Below are 18,177 nucleotides of genomic sequence, written 5' to 3'. Positions count from 1 at the left end.
CCACCCCCCAGGTTAGCGCGCTCCATTTTTATTTTAACGATGCTTGTTCAATTTCCATAATAGCCCTAAGAAATTCGCACGATTGCATCTATTTTTTCCCTTGGTTGCTTGACAAATGTCTGATGGAGACAGGGCTAACAATGTTGCTATTTTTTTCTGTAACAAGTTAGATCACTTTTTCACAGATTTATGTTAGGGGAAGGGGAGTAAAGACAAATCCTGCGGGAAATCCTTCTCATAAATACATGATAAAATTAATTATTGAATTACTCAACAATGTAGCAACCCAACTGAAAGCGACTAAAACATCACATTTGAGAATCGTTTTTAGTATGATATACCGTTATGATTCAAAATACGGAGAGCTTCAAATTCCGAACATTCGGCATGTTTTTATTGAATACCTTCATACCCAGTCTCTGGCATTACAGCTTTTTAATTTTAAATGATTGCCATGATCTACGAGTATCAATTAAAATTATGTCTGACCCCTAGTAGGCCCTGATGCCACAGTAAATAAATATTTTCTATCGGTCAGTTCATCGCCTGAGGCTTTCTTAGCAGTTTTGCTAACAACCGACGCCAGTGTTATTTCTTCGATAATTCCTATCGATCACGTCTACGTGCATTGCAATATATTGGAATCCATTGTAGAAGTAGTTATCAACGTGAGAGCAACAGTGTTTTATAATATTGTGCTCTGAATTTCATCAAAGCACATGTTTAATTCTGTCCGGAATTCAAGAATGCAAGATCTTTTATCTTGTTTTTAATTCCGTAGAGCCGAAGTAAATTGTAAACTGTGTAGCAGTTTTGGTTTCTATTCATCTTCGAGTACGAGATATAAATAACATCCAAACCTTGTTGTATTGAAGACCGTCGTTTCGTCGGTCTAAAAGGACATCGAATCAAGAATAAAGTGTCCAGACCTTGAAACAAGTTAAAAACTAAAAAGAAATAGTGTATGTGTAAATTTGAAGATTATAAAAGGAATTTTTGAGGCTGTCCGGAATATGAATCAAAACGTCCGTAATTTGAAACATAAGCTCGAAACTGTCCGGATATGAATCAAAATATCAATAAAGAAAGATGGATACCGAAATTTTGATTATGTTTTTTCTTATATCAGTTGGTGATGAACAGATTTCGTAATAGTAAGGCAACAGAGGCGAAATAGACCCCAAGAGTACTAGACCCTAACAGCAACTAAAAAAAAGCATTGACAGATGCGAGAAATGGAGCACCGGTCAAAACAGCAGTCATGCGTTATACTATTACTCGCTCGACGATGATGAGGCATCTCACGAAAAACAAAATCTTGTCACGATTTGGACCACATTAATCAACAAAAAGAAGATATGTACTACGTAATTCAGGAATAGAGTAGAGATTCTATGGGATTACTAAAACGAAAAGGTTGAATTTTGACACGGTGAAAAAACATGAGTAATTTCCTGATAGGAGGCCTTAAACTATTATTTTGTAAGCTGGAGCAACGTCAGCTATTAATTCCCGATGTTTCAATAGAGCCTTATATGTTGCATTCTACGTTGTGTTTGAAACGGTGCTTATAACTCCAAAATTCACGGCTGAACAAAGCATCGTTGCAAATGACGTAGATTTGTTATGCACCTACCCGAAATAGAAAGTCAATAGGTAATGTTGTATATAGTAAACTCCTTCAGTGTCCGTGTCTGTCTTACCCGAACATTTCAAAGCTACTCGAGATAAAAAAAATTGTTTGTTATTGATGACAAAACCATTAAATTTGATAAAAACATGAAAGTTTCAACACATTTTCTAATACAATATACGTGTAACCTAAAGTCAGCACATTTTCACGGTCGCTGTATATACATATCTAAAGATTTTTCACATTTTTTTTGCGTTGCCAAAGTCTCCAATGGAAAGCAACGCAGCAGGATCACATGTTGAGAGTAATAAAATTAACAAAAAAACATCCATCAATTACGCAACGATTGTAATAGGGCAGGGGGAGAGTAAGGGTTTCAATTTGTTCCGTAGCAGGAGATAGGGGTTCGCAGCACGTTGGGACGAACAAAAAAAAATCCGTTCGACGCTCACGGGTTTGCGTTGCCGTAGTGACTAAATATCCTGTATAAATAAGTTTCTCAACACAGCGCAAAAATGTTAAAACAGACAAAACTATGCACAAACGATATAAATTTTGAACTATAACGATAAAAAATTAGTAGGTAAGCTCATCGCCCTCGACATTCAGAAGGCTTTTCATAGAGTTAATCACAGTTGTTTATGTAAAAATAGATTCTATGGGCAAATAATTTGGCATTACATTTGGCAAGAGAGTTAAACCTTTGTCAAAAAATAATAGTAGCAAACACATACTTAACTTAACTTCAAAGATATGGTTTGTTGGGTCAGTATTATCAATAAGCAACAAATACTTAGGGAAGATTACATCCAAACTAGGCACTTTCATTTGGTCTAAAGGTGGCCGTAGAATTTCTCTCCGTCAGTTAGCTCAACAAAAGGAGGGCCGAATATTCTAATACCGGAGGCAAAATTAAAAGCACTAATTATCAACAGGCTTTTAAACAAATTAGAATACATTAAACATACTAAGGAATTGATCACATTCCATCACAATCCACCCAATATCTCAGACATTCCACCATCATATCCATGCATGAAAACAATAATAATAGAAATGGCTTATCGATAAACTACAATAATACAAAAACCACCAGCAAGCCCAATTCACAAATCAATAGTCAGTTCCTATAGCACACTACATATAATACAAAAATACCCTAATATAAAATGGTAAACAATTGAACTCCGAACAAACAAGCTATATGTACTGATATGACACTATATGTATCATATGACACCCAGGAGATAAAATGTAAACATAATTTATATAACAGTCCTAATTGTGCAAAATGTGGCTGTGTTGAAAACATTGGCGAATGGATTGATGAAACCAGATTTTGGAATAAATAACCATAAGGGAAAAAAGTAAACAAGCTATTCAGCAGTTACGTCATAGGAATAATTAAAATTGAAATCCACCCCCATATAGATAATCAAGGTTTAAAGCAGATACTAAATTTAGTCTAAAAGATAAAGTGATGGAATGATGGAATAAATACAGAATTAGTTAATTTTGACAACAAAAAAAAAATTACAAAAATCGGTCCACTCAGCCCTGCCCATGTTCGAAATAAATCCTTGTGAATCCGAAACCTTGTGAATACGCAAAAAGCCTTAATATTTCTGTTCTGTGAATAATGTTTCTCCTGGCGTAGGAGTATGCTAAAAATGACTACATTGTGTAGTTAGATTCGACTGACGGCAAGAAACTTATATTTGAAATTATTGTACATTTAGATTGTACACTACTAAAAGTACAAATCTTGGGTAAACGTAAGGATTACAGGATGATCATTTTCACTTATAAACCAATTCGCTAGAAATCTGCAGCTCAAAACCTTGTGTATTTTACACCATACAAAAGGGAACGAGCGTTGTCGTGTAGCACAGTTCATTATCCCCTTGACATTCTTGTTATAAACATCTTTCCAAAAATCAAGTAGGATGCAAATCTCGCCTTCTATGATGAGGGGAAATAAGTGTGGCGGAGAACGGATTTTATTCGTTCGTTCTGACGTATTAAGAACTTTTTGCTTCTTTTTATACAAAAATCAACACCTTTTCTTAAATATTTCTTACATACAGATGTTTTGCCTACTAAGCTTTTAGCAATTTGCACCGTTAACAACACTATTAACCTTCCATGGGACGTTTTCAAATAGGCTCTGATTAAATTTTAGTTCCTCTTTATCCACCAAATAAAACTGTTGCCCTTTTTAATCTATACATCCCATGGTATGAACGGTTATAAAAGCAGTCCACTTGTCAAGCAGAAAAGAGAGCGCCAAACAATGCCACAAAAAAAAATGAATCTCTCCAAAAGTCTCTCGCGCCACAGCTGCAGCAGACAGACGGACGAAGGACGGTCCACTTCCCGCATTCACTCTAATTAATCGAAAACTAAAATAACTTCCCGCGCTTAAATTAAACGCACCAACTAGGGCTGTGCGTCTGGTGGCGTTGCCAGTTGGCAAACCGTCACCGCCCAATTGGACTGCGGTCTGCGGCCACTACCGGATCCGGAATCTATCCAATTTGTGCGACATACCGGGCCGACCCCAGACAGCCCATTCACGGCACAAACCCGTCCGCCAGACACAAACAGCAAGTGGAGCGCGTGCGTCTGGCTTGCCGTTATTATTTGAAAATAGTATGTCGGTTTAGCTCCCAGTGCCCGCCACGACCAGCCACGCAGACGCGTTTAATGAGGCAACATATTGCCGGGGCGAGCAGCACCGGTACGTTTTGCCGTGATCGATTATGAGACGTTTTTTTATTTCAAGTTGGCTGATTTTTGCTTCTTTTTTTCGTCTGCTCTGCTGCTGTTGGAGTTGTTTTGACCGCATGCGATATGAAATATGACAAATCTATTGCACACTTGCATTGAGGTTAGTTTGACTAATGTTGCTCTGCGCGCGTGTGTGTGTGTGTGTGGTTTTGGGCACGAACCGAAAGGGATCCTGCGGTACCCGCAGCCCGATTGAGCAATAACAATCTGCATCGGCTTAGTAGCAGAACAATTTTGCCGATTAATGAAGTTAATGAAGGGGTATGGACGAAGCGACACGGGAGATGTGTATGTGCGCCACTTATCACACGAGTGCTGGTAGGGGAAAGCGGGGAAAAATGGCACTGTCCAGGATTTTGCTCTGTATGTCATTGGGTAAACCACCTTACACTGATATTTTGACGGCAATCGCAATGTTTCTACGCCTTGTTCATGAAACAAAAATAGTAGTAGACGTATTAGCAACAAATGTAAATGTATAAAATGAAATTTAAAAATCAACATCAAAAGTCGTGAAAATGTATTGTGCGGGGTAAAATAGGGCAAAATGGTCATACAGCTAATGTCAAAACACATCCAAACAAAGAGGCAAAATGAACCACACCACTTTAGGCTTTAGGCTTTGGTTTAAGCTGTTGCAACTAGGTAGAATAGCAAGGGTAGAGATTTAAGTTTTGTATTAAAGGGTTTTGTTACAAAATTTAGTTAATACTTGGACTAATTCAATAATGGTACATCTTATCAGTAATTTGTCTTGTCGATTAAGTGTGCATATAGCATAGTTTTAAGTATATAAAACAATTAAATTCTAGCGACCTTTGCTTAAACCACAGTCTCTTTATTTTGGTCCGGCCAAAAAAATCCGACGATTTGGCCCCATGCTGGAGTGAGCCAAAACCTTAAACGAAGCATTTTGCAAACCTTAAGTTTAAAATTTTTACATTAAATTAAAATGGTCATTTTTTGGAACGCCCGATCTCCAACAGGTCCTGCTTCACCGCGAAATGAGGACTTGACTGAGGCTTCTAGAATTTGATTTGTCAGTGACTGTGGCGACCAGACTGATCAATTCATATGCAGACTGTGACAATCATCCTCTTGTTATAATTTAGTTCGCGAATTAATTAAATAAAAATTAATTACTATCTAATCGATAACTTCATTTATTTAAAATACCTTAGGTTATGAAATGTTCATGATGTACATCTTGTGTTTGGTGTTTTTCAAATTGGCAGAAGCCATTTTAAACGTTTTGATTTGCCAATAATTCAGATGACCATTTTGGCTCACCAAACCATTTCGCCCCAATTTCCCCTACGTATGGCGTTCTTCTCCAGCGGCGACTAATGAGTATGCACTAAAGAGTAACAGTGGGGTGGCGCAGTAGGGACATCGCTCCATCCCAGATGTGAGAGGGTGCAACCCGCGTAGTGGCGGGTGCGGATGACATATGTTGTGAGTGGTGACCTCGTACCGTTCAGTAGTTGCAATGAAGCAGAGCAGAAGAAAGAGCGACAAAATCCACACATCCACACGCACACGTACATACTCTGACGCCTCGAACTTACTAACTGCATCTTTCACTTTCGATTCGATGTTGCGGCGTTGATATGCGTCATCCGTCAGCGTCCGAGGGGCAAACGTGCGCGCGGTAACATGTGTTTCGGTTGGTAATTGATGTTAGAGATGGAGAGGAGGGGCAGAAATAACAGCGAGTCGGAGAGAGCGAGGTGGATGGAGGGAGCACGATGCGGGCTGGCATGGTAGTGATTATCGTGATTGTGAAGATCTTTATGAAGCGTTTCGCCTAGAAGGAGGCCCTCCTTCTCCAGCGCCAAACGTTTTACTCGCACTGTCATGTGCGTTTGTGTGCGTGTTTGTTTGCCTTTTTTCTTTATCTCGTCCAAGGCCTTTTTTTCCTTCCGACGGCCTTGCTGTGCACTGGCCGCTCAATCTGCCACTTGATTTTGATCGTAAGTGATGTCTAGCGACAAGAAAAACAGGTACAGCCATATATCGTCCACCGTAAGAAGAGCAGCACGAAGTGAAACGGAACTGAAGCCCAGCAAAGAACTCCCCACCGGTCCGGATTAAGACCGCGCATGTCGCACATTCCTGCAAGTCTGAGCGGAGCAGGGAGGGGCGTATAAAGGTAGCATTGCGCGAGAATGCTGCCTTCGCCCCCGTCTACCCTCGGGCCAACCGTTCGACGTGCTCCTCCTGCCCATACGGATTGAAATTAATTGGACGCTTAGCGCAGGCCCTTCCCCAAATCGCGCGAAACGTGCTAAGTGGGAAGCTAATTTTGGAAACGGAGCAGCAGAAGAAAAAAATAGCTCGCCCCGAAATTACAAAACCGTGCACACGCGGGAAGTGAATGTTGTCCCGGAGCCCAACCGTGTTTCCCACCGTTTCGGTCTCTAATCGGGCTAATCTTTCGCCCGAACCCCCCCTGAAAACGCGCGAGAAGGAACAAAAAATAATAGAATGCCAAAACTCATTGCCACTGACAAAATTCATGACCTGACACAAGCCGTTTTGCCTTAGAAACAACGGGCGCCACGTTGCGCGCTGTGCTCAATGTCGAACAAATATGGTTGACCGCGTCCACATGGTTGCCGGGGAGGGCCTAGAAAAAGCAACAAAGCAACAGAAACGGAGAGAACAAGACGAAAAGATTCGGGTTTTGGGAGTGGATTTTGTTTTTTTTGTCGAGTTTTACTTCTGCAAGGTTTGACGGCCAATTTGATCTTGGCGGCAGGGGTTAACGTTCAACTGACAAGACACGAACAAAAACCGAACCTGATAGGTTTTCGTTTTCTCCTCTCCTGTTTCTATCGTTGTTTTTGTAACGACATGTGTCAACTTAATTTTTAATGTTGTGCAATAGTTTTGTGGGCTATGCTATACACCTCAACGCCAATTCTATTATATTCACGAGACGCTCACTTAACAGTTTTAACCGATTACTCCTTAAGCTCAGTTTATGCTCTCAATTGATGCTTCTAATTCTTTCTGAACGACTTTCCATCACACTTGTAACATTGAGTAAAGCACCAATTCCAGAATCGAAGAAGATTTCAAGGAACAATTCCTGGTGTTGGGGAATTGAGGACCATTCAGGATTCGTTTCGTAACTAAGTTGAGACGCCATCTTTGCATGTTTTAGTAATAGAAGAAACTCACTACTAGCCACGCTTTCAGCAAGACAATAATTACAGTACAAATTGAGCAGAAATGTCTACGTTTTTCCTACGCTTATTCCAACGCTAATACCTACTCAGAATTTCTACGCTAAATTTCTTTACTAATTCCTATGCTACACATATAACTGCCACGTATGGTTCGTCGACCTACGGAATCAGTTAGTGGGTCCGGAACAGGTTCACGTTTCGTCCTGGATTCGTCCTGGAATAGGTCCAGGTTCGGTTTTAAGAAGGAATACAAATGAAAGCTGTTTCAAGATCGGTATGGGTTCAGTATCAATTATAGAACCAGTATTCAGTATTCAGTAGTTCCAGGACCGGTATGCGATCAGTATCAATTTCAAGATCTGTGTGGGTTCGTGATCAGTTACAGAACCGGTTTGGTTTCCGTAAAAGTTCCAATACCGATATAGGCTTGTGTTTGATTCCAGGACCGATATGAACTCCTGGATAGGTTCTAGGACCAATTTGGGTTCATGGTAGGTGCCAGGACCAGTATGGGTTCATGGTCGGTTCCAGGTCCGGTATAAATTCAGCATCAGTTCCAGGTCCGCTATGGGTTTACATTCAGTTTCAGGACTGATTTGAATTCTTGAGTAGTTCTAGGACCGGTATAAGTTCAGTGTCAGTTCCAAGTCCAGTATGGATTCAGTATCGGTTTCAGGATCGGTATAAGTTTACCCAAATAGCCAACTCGAATTCCATAGCTGATTTGGGGCTCTTTAACGAAAAATCGTTCCGGTGTCGTACTTTATGGGTGATTAAAAGATGAAACGGTACTTGGTGGAACCATACAGCTTTTTAACAAGCACACGGTACTCTTTGGAACTTTGCGGCTGATTAGTTCTATCTGTAGGATTGACGATGGAACTTTAAGGCTTTTTAAGAATGTGTGCCGAACTTGGTGGAACTTTATAGCTTTTGATTGCATGACATCGGTACAAGGTGGCTCTTGCCAAAGTGTCAAAGACAGATGCCGTCTCGTGGTTTGTGTTCCAGTTAGATTAGTTATTTGAAGTAGCAATATTAAAAGAAGTAATTTTGATTTAACAGTAAATTATTTAAAATTTTGTTGTATTTTATTTATATTTGTTTTATTTTTGTATTTTAACGTTATGGACATTTACTTACTTACTTATCCGGCGCTACAACCGCTTTGCGGCCTTGGCCTGCCTCAGGAGTGTTCGAAACTGCTCACGGTCTCGCACCTTCGTCTGCAAGTCCGTTATCCAGGCCTTAAAGGCGGACGCCTCCACGCCATCTTGCCACTTCAGTTTGGGCCTACCACGCCTCTTCTATCCTTGTGGACAGCCTAAAAAGACTTTACGGGCTGGGTGTTCCGTTTTCAGCCCTGCGGAGCCTGGTGAGCTTGACAGTGAGGTCGCCGTACATCTCGTATAGCTCGTCATTATAGCGGCTCCTCCATTGTCCTTCCACACATACGAGGCAAGTATCCTTATGAGCATCTTCCTCTCGAACGCGACTAAGAGAGTTTCGTCAGATTTGGACAGTGCCCAAGAAACATTTCCCATACCTTTTACACTTAAACATGTCTTAAAGCATTCTTTACTGAGCCACATAGTTTTAACATGTGTTTTGAAGATGCTTAACCGTATTTAAAGTTGTTAAACCTTTAAAACGTTCTGAAGTCGCTTATAAGACTGTCTGTTAAAACTAAAATTGGAGTTTTGATGGCTGGCTTTAATCAACCTGTAAACGCATTCTTAAGCACGTTTAAAGACTTGTTACTTGAGACTATGACGCTTATAAGACTGTCTGTTCAAACTAAAATTGGAGTTTTGATGGCAGGCTTTAATCAACCTGTAAATGTATTCTTAAGCACGTTTAAAGACTTGTTACTTGAGACTATGACGCTTATAAGACTGTCTGTTCAAACTAAAATTGGAGTTTTGATGGCAGGCTTTAATCAACCTGTAAATGTATTCTTAAGCACGTTTCAAAACTTGTTATTTAAGACTAAGGTATCAATATCAATTGATCTTATTAAATGCCTATTAAGTCTTGGACAAAGGGAACTTGAAACAGGCTATACCGGTTGTACTTGAAATACGCTATTAACGAAAAATGTTGATAAGCCGAGTATTTCTAACTTCTTCGTAAATTGTATTCTGGGATTTTCAGCTAAACAATATTTAATTTTATTTTCGTTTTGCTTTTAGTGGGTGGTTTTATCCCCTGCAAAGACTATTCGATGTATTTCTAATTTTATTAATAAAAAAATGGATAAAACTGGGAAAATCACGATTATGTAAATATGCGTATACCAGATTCCGCGTATCTCTGACACTGCCTGTACGAGGAGATTCTCAAAACTTATTAGTCTGCACAAGCGGTTCCTATAGCTATGTGCTGTTTAAAAAGATCTTAGCCACACATATTGCACTACAAATCAACTGAACTTGTGATCAGGAAAGACCTTCTGATCTTAAGCCAATGGAATCCATGTTTATTAATATGATTGTTCATTTGTGTGTGCAATATGTGTCAGCCATGTTAATATTTTGATAAACAAATTCATAGTTTACATGACAAATAGAAAAATGGCAATTTTTGAAACGCTTTTCACGTCATGTTTATTTTGACAAAGCTTTTGGTGTAAATTGTGGGTGTTATAAACAAATTTTTATTTTTTAATTAATTTTTTTGAACTAAAAATACATTCATATTATTAAAGCGCTTTCATATTTTTCAAATTATTATAATGTATTTCAGCAGTGAAATTTTCTTGGCATGGATTTCTGCACATACGCGAGCGAATTCATCAGAAAAAATATCAAGACAACATAATAATGCTGAAATATCTCTCAACCATTATTATGACTTCATATTCAGTGCTTCATTTCCATCTCAAGAACATATCCATAGCAATATGTTGTTATTTTGATAGTTTATTTGCGCCTCACGTTTTAAAGGTCTAGAAATGGTTTTAACTATTAGTCTTAACAGAGTTCTGTAGATGGGCCCTTTCAGTCTTAAGTTAGTTTTATTTTAGTCGTATAAGGTCATACACGATTTTCAAATGAAAAAAGAAGGCTTAATGAATTTCCGTAGCAACATCGTTAAAACTATGATAAGATTTAAAATGTTCCTTGGGTGTCCATGTCTCAGAGGCGTATGGGAGTACCGGTACTATATAGGTACTATATAGTTCCAGCTTCGTCCGTCGCGACAGGTTCTTTGAGGTGAACTGATTTTTCAGACTGTAGAATGACCGATTGGCAGCCAGACTCCTTGCGCGCAACTCAGCTTCCATGCTATTGCCGTTGGTGACCTTTGACCCAAGATAGGTGAATTGTGGGACGACTTCACAAGTGCGTTCACCTATCTGCACGTCACGCCTACGTAGATTCTGATTAATTGTTGGCGGGCCCGCTGATGTTGCCACCATCAGTTTGGTCTTTGGCTCGTTTATCTGCAATCCGAGGTTCTCTGCCGCCTGCTCGATCTCTTGGTAAGCGTCTGCTATATAGGAGAGCCGCAGATCAATGATGTCTATATCATCAGCATATGCCAGGATCTGGGTTAACTTACAGAGGATGGTTCCGCAAGACTCCACCCTCCAGTCCCGGATGGCCCTCTCTAGCGCCAAGTTGAATAGGAGACAGGCAAGCCCGTCGTCCTTACGCAGACCTTTGGCGATAGCAAAAGGCCCTGAGAGTTTTCCATCCACCCTCACCTGGCATGTGACGTTGGTCATAGTCATTCTAACTAGCCTTATCAGTTTGGCCGGGATTCCAAAAGAGCTCATAGCGTCATACAGTTTTCCCCTGGCTATGCTATCATATGCGGCTTTGAAGTCAATGAAGAGATGGTATGTGTTGTGTCTGTATTCAGCCATCTTCTCCAAGATCTGCCGCATGGTGAACATTTACAGTTCACAAACATGCACATAAAGAAAACAAAAAAAAAAAGTTGTTTATTCCATTGATGGCGCCTTGCTTGAAAATAAAACACAAAAAAAATCCCCGGCACCCTCTAGCATAAGGAAGCTGCTTAAGCACTATTTAGAAGGACCACCTGGAACTTTGATGCTGTTTATCTACTGCAAAGGCGAATTCAAGCAGCGATCTTTAGCTTGCCAAAATTGGCTGCTTAAGCAATTTTGACTATTTGGGTATAATAGGTTAGTGATTCATGATATGTTCGAGGACCGGTATGTATTCATAATAAGTTCCGGGGCTGGTATGGGCTCAAGGTAGGTTCTAGGACAAGTATGGGTTTTTGATCGATTCCAGGACCTGCACGGGTTCACTATAGGTTCCAGGACCTTATGGATTCATGATAGGTTCAAAAGCCGGTTATGAGTTCATTATCAGTTCCAGTACCGCTATGGGTTTATGACAGGTTCCAGGGCAGGTACATGATCAGTTCTAGGACCGATATGATCAGTGTTGGTTCCTGGATCTGTTTGAGATCAGAATCGGTTCCTAGATCGGTTAGCTTCAGCGCCGGCCCTGAAGGCATTTGGTCATGTGTTGTTCTTCAGTTCTTTACCTGAACAGTTTATGTGGTGTCATGACCAGTATACGATTAGTTCTGGTTTAGGCCTCTTATGGGGTGGTTATAAATAACTCATTTTCATTGGATTACGAGAGCATTGTTTTCGGCTTATTCTTTGCAGTAAAGGGGATCTTTGAAATTTATTTACGTAGCCCTGTAATCTGGCCAAATTAACTAGTCGATTCAAAAATCGGAACGGGCTCAATATCCGCTATAGAACCAGTATACCAGTATAATACCAGGACCGGTATGAGCTCGGTTTTGGTTATAGATGACGATCAACCGGAAGATTTACTCCATACTACATGTAAAAAAGCCAATAAACAAAGACAAACGCCAAATTACTTTTCTCCGCAAGAACAAATAAAATGTTTCCACCAAGTTTAGTTTTACGAGGGTAGGTTATATATGTTTCAGTTTTTTTGTTTTGTTTTTTTCGATATTATGTTATACATCCACTATCCGAAAAAATGTGCATTCGCTTCACTTCTAACGGAGTACAATATTTGGTTTTTCGAGGCTGCTTAGCAAATCCACTTCAGTACGCTCCGAAAGACAGTTTTTATAACACAAGTAGTCCAAAACTCTTCTCGGTAGGGGAAGAGCTTGAATAAGATCTTTTCGCTTGATTGTTTTATGGATGACAAATCTGAAACAGAAAGCAAGAGACAATCGAGAAGAAAATCAATTAGTAAGGCGTATCGGGCATACTTATTCCGTACGGGCGGAGAATTCAACGTATGGTAAGAAACTATACCTGCATATGTGTTGCAGGCTTTGCACATGTTTGAAACGCGAAACTGGTTTTGTTAATTGAACACGCATGGGGCCATATTCCGGACGTCTATGGAGAAAGAACAAATATCTTCCGCTTCTTGAATGTTCCACGGCATTCTCTATAAATTCCATTATCGTACGAGACTTAAACTTAGCGCAGGACCCGAATGAAAACGATCCTGGAAGTGAAGGGGAAAGTAATGAGACAGCAACGCTTTTTACCATCCTTCAGGGGCGATCGATCGCAGCACCTACCTTGATATTGATCTATTCGAACGTGTCGCACCGTTCCATTTAGTTTGAATGTTAGAGAAAATATATAATGGTCGTCGGAGCTGTCTCTAACTAAAAAGCTACCATCCGGTTCGTTCGATAGTATTTTTTCCGCTCCTTCAGACGTTATTGGACCCCAGTACCAACCGAACTGCAATGCATGATAGAACAGTAAACACAATGATCAGACGAATTTGAACAATCGTTGTACGAACTGCAACATTAAATTGCAAAATGATTTACTATACCTCTTGAACTTTTTCTATACTTGCAGTAAAGTCCATCGACGATTTCCTTTCATTTGATTTCTTCTTCTGGTCGCTAGTATCACCCATTAGGTACCTTAAATCAGATTCTGGAAGGCGTAGCAAAGCGTTAAATGGAAAGTCCAAACGATTTACAATACTACACAAGCTGGAATTTCAACAGCTCCATGCAAAACGTACCATTGGCAGGAAGCGGCGGCAGCTTCCGTGGAGTGTTTAATTTCTTACCGATCGCGCTTTCATTTTTGTCTTTGACGCACACAGCATTATCTTTCGCTCTGCTGGCGACGATCGAGCGCTTGTTGCCCAAGAACGGTTTGTGGTGCTGCTGTCGGCTTACTCGAAAAATGTTACAAAACTTTTGCTTAAGATTTACGGAAAAGTTTGACTTTTTGCACTGAGCGCGTATCTCGTGCGAGATGGAATTGCGCTTGCTGTCCGCTTTATCACTGTTGGTGTGTTTATCAACCACCTTGGTTGATTTTCTGTCAAGTATAATGTGGGGTTTGTTGTTCTTACGCTCATTAATAGAGCTGATCTGTTCACTGTAGTTTAACAAATTGTTCCAACTGTTTCTCTGTGATGCTTCTGAAAAATGTATCATTTCATACCATTAGTCGACTGTCCAGATTGTCCGGGACACCAAAATCATACGCAAACAAAGATGATTTTACAGGTTTTTTTTTTTTGTGATTGGGTAATTTCGTTAACTTGTACAGAGTCTTACAAGAAATCTTCACTCGCGTGTCTATGTATTGTTCCGGTGTGGCTAGCACCAGAGCAACGGTAAAACCAAACAACCATACAAGTCACCGAATTTCACCTAGGACAGGACAGGTAAGCAAAACCAAACGTAATCGAAACGCAATGCAACCATGAGGACACGATTTGGAAGTGGATGCAGTATTCAAACACAAAAATGAGAACGGAAAACGGGGGTGGAAAAAAAGCAAGCTAATAAGATGACCACAATTCAATTCCGGCGTACACGACCGATTCCAGCACTTACCGTTCCGGTTGCGATAAAAAGACGTTTCCGCGTTGTAGGTATTCCTTATTAAATCAATTGGCGTGGTATAGATGTCAGAATCGATAGGAACATTATAGAAATCAAGAATTTTGTTGTCGTCTAATGCATCGTGTGACATCGCTTGCGTGATGAACACCGAATCGTCTGCTTTATTTTTTATGGAATCAGTCAGGGAGTTATGCGAGCACGATAGGCGCGTTCGAAGCGAGTTGGAATTGCGTTGCATCGTGGAAATATTGCTTTTACTGTGGCGGTAAAGTGTGACGAAGCACTGCGACCGCTTGCCCGGGCTCCATGTTTTTATCTTCAGCAGATACGTTTCCGACGCGTCCGCCTTCTCTAGCGGACAATTTAGCGGATTGTCGTTTGCTTTACAAGCGCTACTTTTCAACTTATTCTTCTTTTCATTCATGTTGCTTTGCAGAATGGTTATTAAAATTTACACGCGTTCTGGTTACCGCTTGCCAAAAGGGGTCGTACTGAGTGAGCAAAAATCTTGAAAAACAAAACATTTACAACTGAATTAGTAAATCGGTAATGAAGAGCAGAAATTGCGCTGTAATCATTCATTTGACCTTTTTATCCTGAGTAACGCAGAGAGCATGTTTATGACCAACAACAAAAGCTAATAATTTGAATACTGTAAGCTTTGAATTCAATACTTTTGTGTTAATTGTATACATTACAGGGTTATCCAGAAGTGTTCATAGCTGTGGGACACTTTATTGACTCTTTCATACGTGAAATGAACCTAATGTAATGAGAATTGGACTCTATAGCACCCTTGACGGACAAATCGAATAGGAATTTCCACGGACCCTGTCAGAAAGGCGTGCCATAGAGTCCAATTTGCAGCATATGAAGTTCACTTCCAATAAGAAAGAGTCAAGAAAGTGTCCGACAACTATGAGAACACAGGGAAAACCCTGTATCGTTTCATGCAAAACAAAAACACAATCAGAATAAACAAAAAAAAAACAAAAATATATAAAACTTAAAACAGCTCCAGTAAAGTAAATACTGTTTGGTGAGTACAAGTTGTACACTTGTTGGAGAACAACGTTCCTTTCATCCAAGAACCATCCATCGTTTGGCCTTTTTCTTCAACTTTTCAACCAAAATCTTGAGCTGGAAAGCAAAACAGCCAGAATCAATGCCTTTACTTGCTAACAACACCGCAGTTGGCTAACTATTTTAATCCCAGGAAACGCCAATCAACTAATGAAAATGTCGAGCTAAATCCGCACGGTTTAAAATAGAAGGCAGAAGGCATTTGCGCGAAAAAAAAAGGGTCGCAAAACCGTGCCCATTCCAATGTGTTAATTGCATACGTTAATTAGTAGGTGTGAAATTTAGCAAAACGGGACAGACCATCGCTTATGATTTGTCGACCTGCATGCATGAATCCAGCAACTGTAAAGCGACGGCATGGAAAACTGTTTAATAGTGAATGTTCCGTCGCTCAAATGGCACAGCAAAATAAACAAAACCTTCCATTTTGTGCCGCACAGAAATAGCTTTAGGCCGACAGCACTGCATCAACTAAAAGCATAATTTTAATGTTGGTGCCCAAGAGCATAAATGAAACGTGTTACGCATTGCACACAATTCAATAGGTAGTGTTGTAGCGCTTCGCAAGGAAACGATTATGCACTCATTATGCTTATCTTATGCTTTATCGTTCGATGGATTTGCCTTTGATGCTTTTAGCGAATCAAATATGCTTCGATAAACCAATCCTTTTTTTTTGTTGTTTGTTGAGTGTGTAAGGTAATGTAAACATGTTCTTCGAGACATCTTATTCGTATCCGGACGTTAGTTTAGCATGCTCATCCGCGAAATTGATGTTACCCACAGCAATGCATGTAACAGTACACAAAATGCAGGTAATGTATGGGAAGCATTCTAACTTTCGCCATGAATGAATGCAGCGACGCTAAAAAAATACGTTCCACTGCCCTACGATGGGTGAGGGGTGGCTGACCACAATTGCTTGTTTAGACAGTTTTCCCCCCTCTTCTTTCAGTTCAGCCTGCCTGCCTGCCTGTCTGCCTTGTGTGTGTATGTGTGTTGCGTGTGTGCGTATGTGTGGGACGAGCTAAAATTACGTACAGCCTTTAGCCACTGTGGAGCATTAATTTTCTAACACATTTGCCAATCGCATGGCAGACTTTGCTGCCCGTCTCCGATGCTGCCGTTCTTGTCCGGTCCGTTCTGCATTGCTTTTTTTTTTGTAAACTACCCGATAGCTTTATCGATTCTGTTACACATTTAGCCAGTTAATTTTTCACTTCGCTCGGCTCGGCCGACCCACAGACGAGCTTCCACACAGTGCCACCGCGTACCGCGGGCCAACACGTTAATCCGTCCCAATCATCTTTGTTTCGGTCTTGCGGGGAAATACGTTCACACCTTGCACTTGCACTCGAACGCCGTACTTTTTTCCCCGAACAATTCTAACGCTGCCAGTTTCCAGTAAAAGGATCACAAAGCACCAATAGCAATTTCTTTCCTCTGTCGACATGTATTTTTACATTTGCCCTTTGTTCGTAGCTGTCAATATGGTCGCTCCTTACATCGGGCGCGGCTACACCGGTGGGTCGGTTTCTCACCCGGTTTCGGTTTGTGCTCGTAGCATGCAAGGGTGTTTGCATATAGCTACCTTGACCATTGAGTTTAGGCTGCTTTATTGGCACTCGCTTCGGTTGTTGTTTTGTTTACTGCTAATTGCGACGCTGGTCGTTCGATCGTTTTTTATTTGTGAAATTTTTAAGAAAAAAATAAAACTTCTTCTCGCAATTTTCCATCCACCAAAGGGTACGATACGCTTCGGGGGTGTAAGCATTCTCAGCCACCCTTTCTCGACCGTACAATCACCCGTTCAATGTGAAAGCACAATAACATGTCAGGCAAGACGTCAGTGTGGCTCAAAAAGATAAACAACACTGCAAAGCACAACAAGATCGATTTTATGTTTCTCGCAAATGGTTGTTTGTGTAGAAAGTGTTGCTTCTGAAACGTAATTTGATTTCGTAACTCTCGTTCTCAGTACAATAAAACACTTGTGCAGAGGCTAGAGTCCGAAATCTATCAGAATGTGAACTAGAGTAAAGCTTCGCAGATATTTCGGATCTAAATACGGTTAATTATTCCTGATTAAACATGTGCTGTCCACGACGAATTAGCAACACGAAGTCTTGAAGAACTTAATCTTAACATAACTTTACTCAATAGACTCAATCATTCGCTACTGTCGTAAAAAAAGCAGCCACTATTTATGCAATTGTTTCCGATGGAACAAAAACTTACATATTCCTTACGTACGCAGAATTCAAGACAACCCTAGCAAGCTACGGAAATTTCATGAGGAGTGCCGGATTAAGGGTATCAAGGGCCCTAGGCGCTAAGATGTCTTGAGGCCCCCTTTAGATGGTGAGCGGGGTTGGGAGATTGAACAGTCTACTGTAATTGCTGACGGTGAGGATCATCGGCCACAGGCCCATACCAAAATGTGTGTCGATCGAGGGGGGTTGAACACGAATCGTGAGTCTCGGGGCCCCAACGTTCATCATTCAAGGGCCCTAGTACCTAGTACTCTGTCAACTTTTATACATACTGCATACTATAGACTATCGATCGACGAGGCCCCAGACGACCGCCTCGTTCGCCTACCGTTAGAAC

At 40.6% G+C, this 18,177-nt stretch overlaps 1 protein-coding gene across 2 annotated transcripts; it reads right to left on the bottom strand.

Moving 5' to 3' along the window:
* Window positions 1-12,532: 12,532 nt before the first annotated feature.
* LOC120906348 lies at window positions 12,533-17,026 on the bottom strand. 2 transcript variants are annotated; one of them, XM_040317941.1, is made up of 7 exons: window positions 16,609-17,026; window positions 14,476-14,991; window positions 13,647-14,054; window positions 13,449-13,555; window positions 13,183-13,351; window positions 12,908-13,106; window positions 12,533-12,799 (listed from the first exon to the last, which is right to left on the bottom strand). In XM_040317941.1, exons 2-7 carry the CDS (start codon window positions 14,906-14,908, stop codon window positions 12,640-12,642), a joined length of 1,476 nt encoding a protein of 491 aa, XP_040173875.1. In that variant the 5' UTR covers window positions 14,909-14,991; window positions 16,609-17,026; the 3' UTR covers window positions 12,533-12,639. The 2 variants fall into 2 exon arrangements, with proteins under 2 accessions (XP_040173875.1, XP_040173876.1); XM_040317942.1 differs by having other exon boundaries at window positions 16,909-17,021.
* Between the last annotated feature and the right edge of the window lie 1,151 nt (window positions 17,027-18,177).

The sequence above is a fragment of the Anopheles arabiensis genome, chromosome X (assembly GCF_016920715.1).
Source record: "Anopheles arabiensis isolate DONGOLA chromosome X, AaraD3, whole genome shotgun sequence".
NCBI classification, from domain to species: domain Eukaryota; kingdom Metazoa; phylum Arthropoda; class Insecta; order Diptera; family Culicidae; genus Anopheles; species Anopheles arabiensis.
This window is presented reverse-complemented; position numbering and strand designations above follow the sequence as displayed.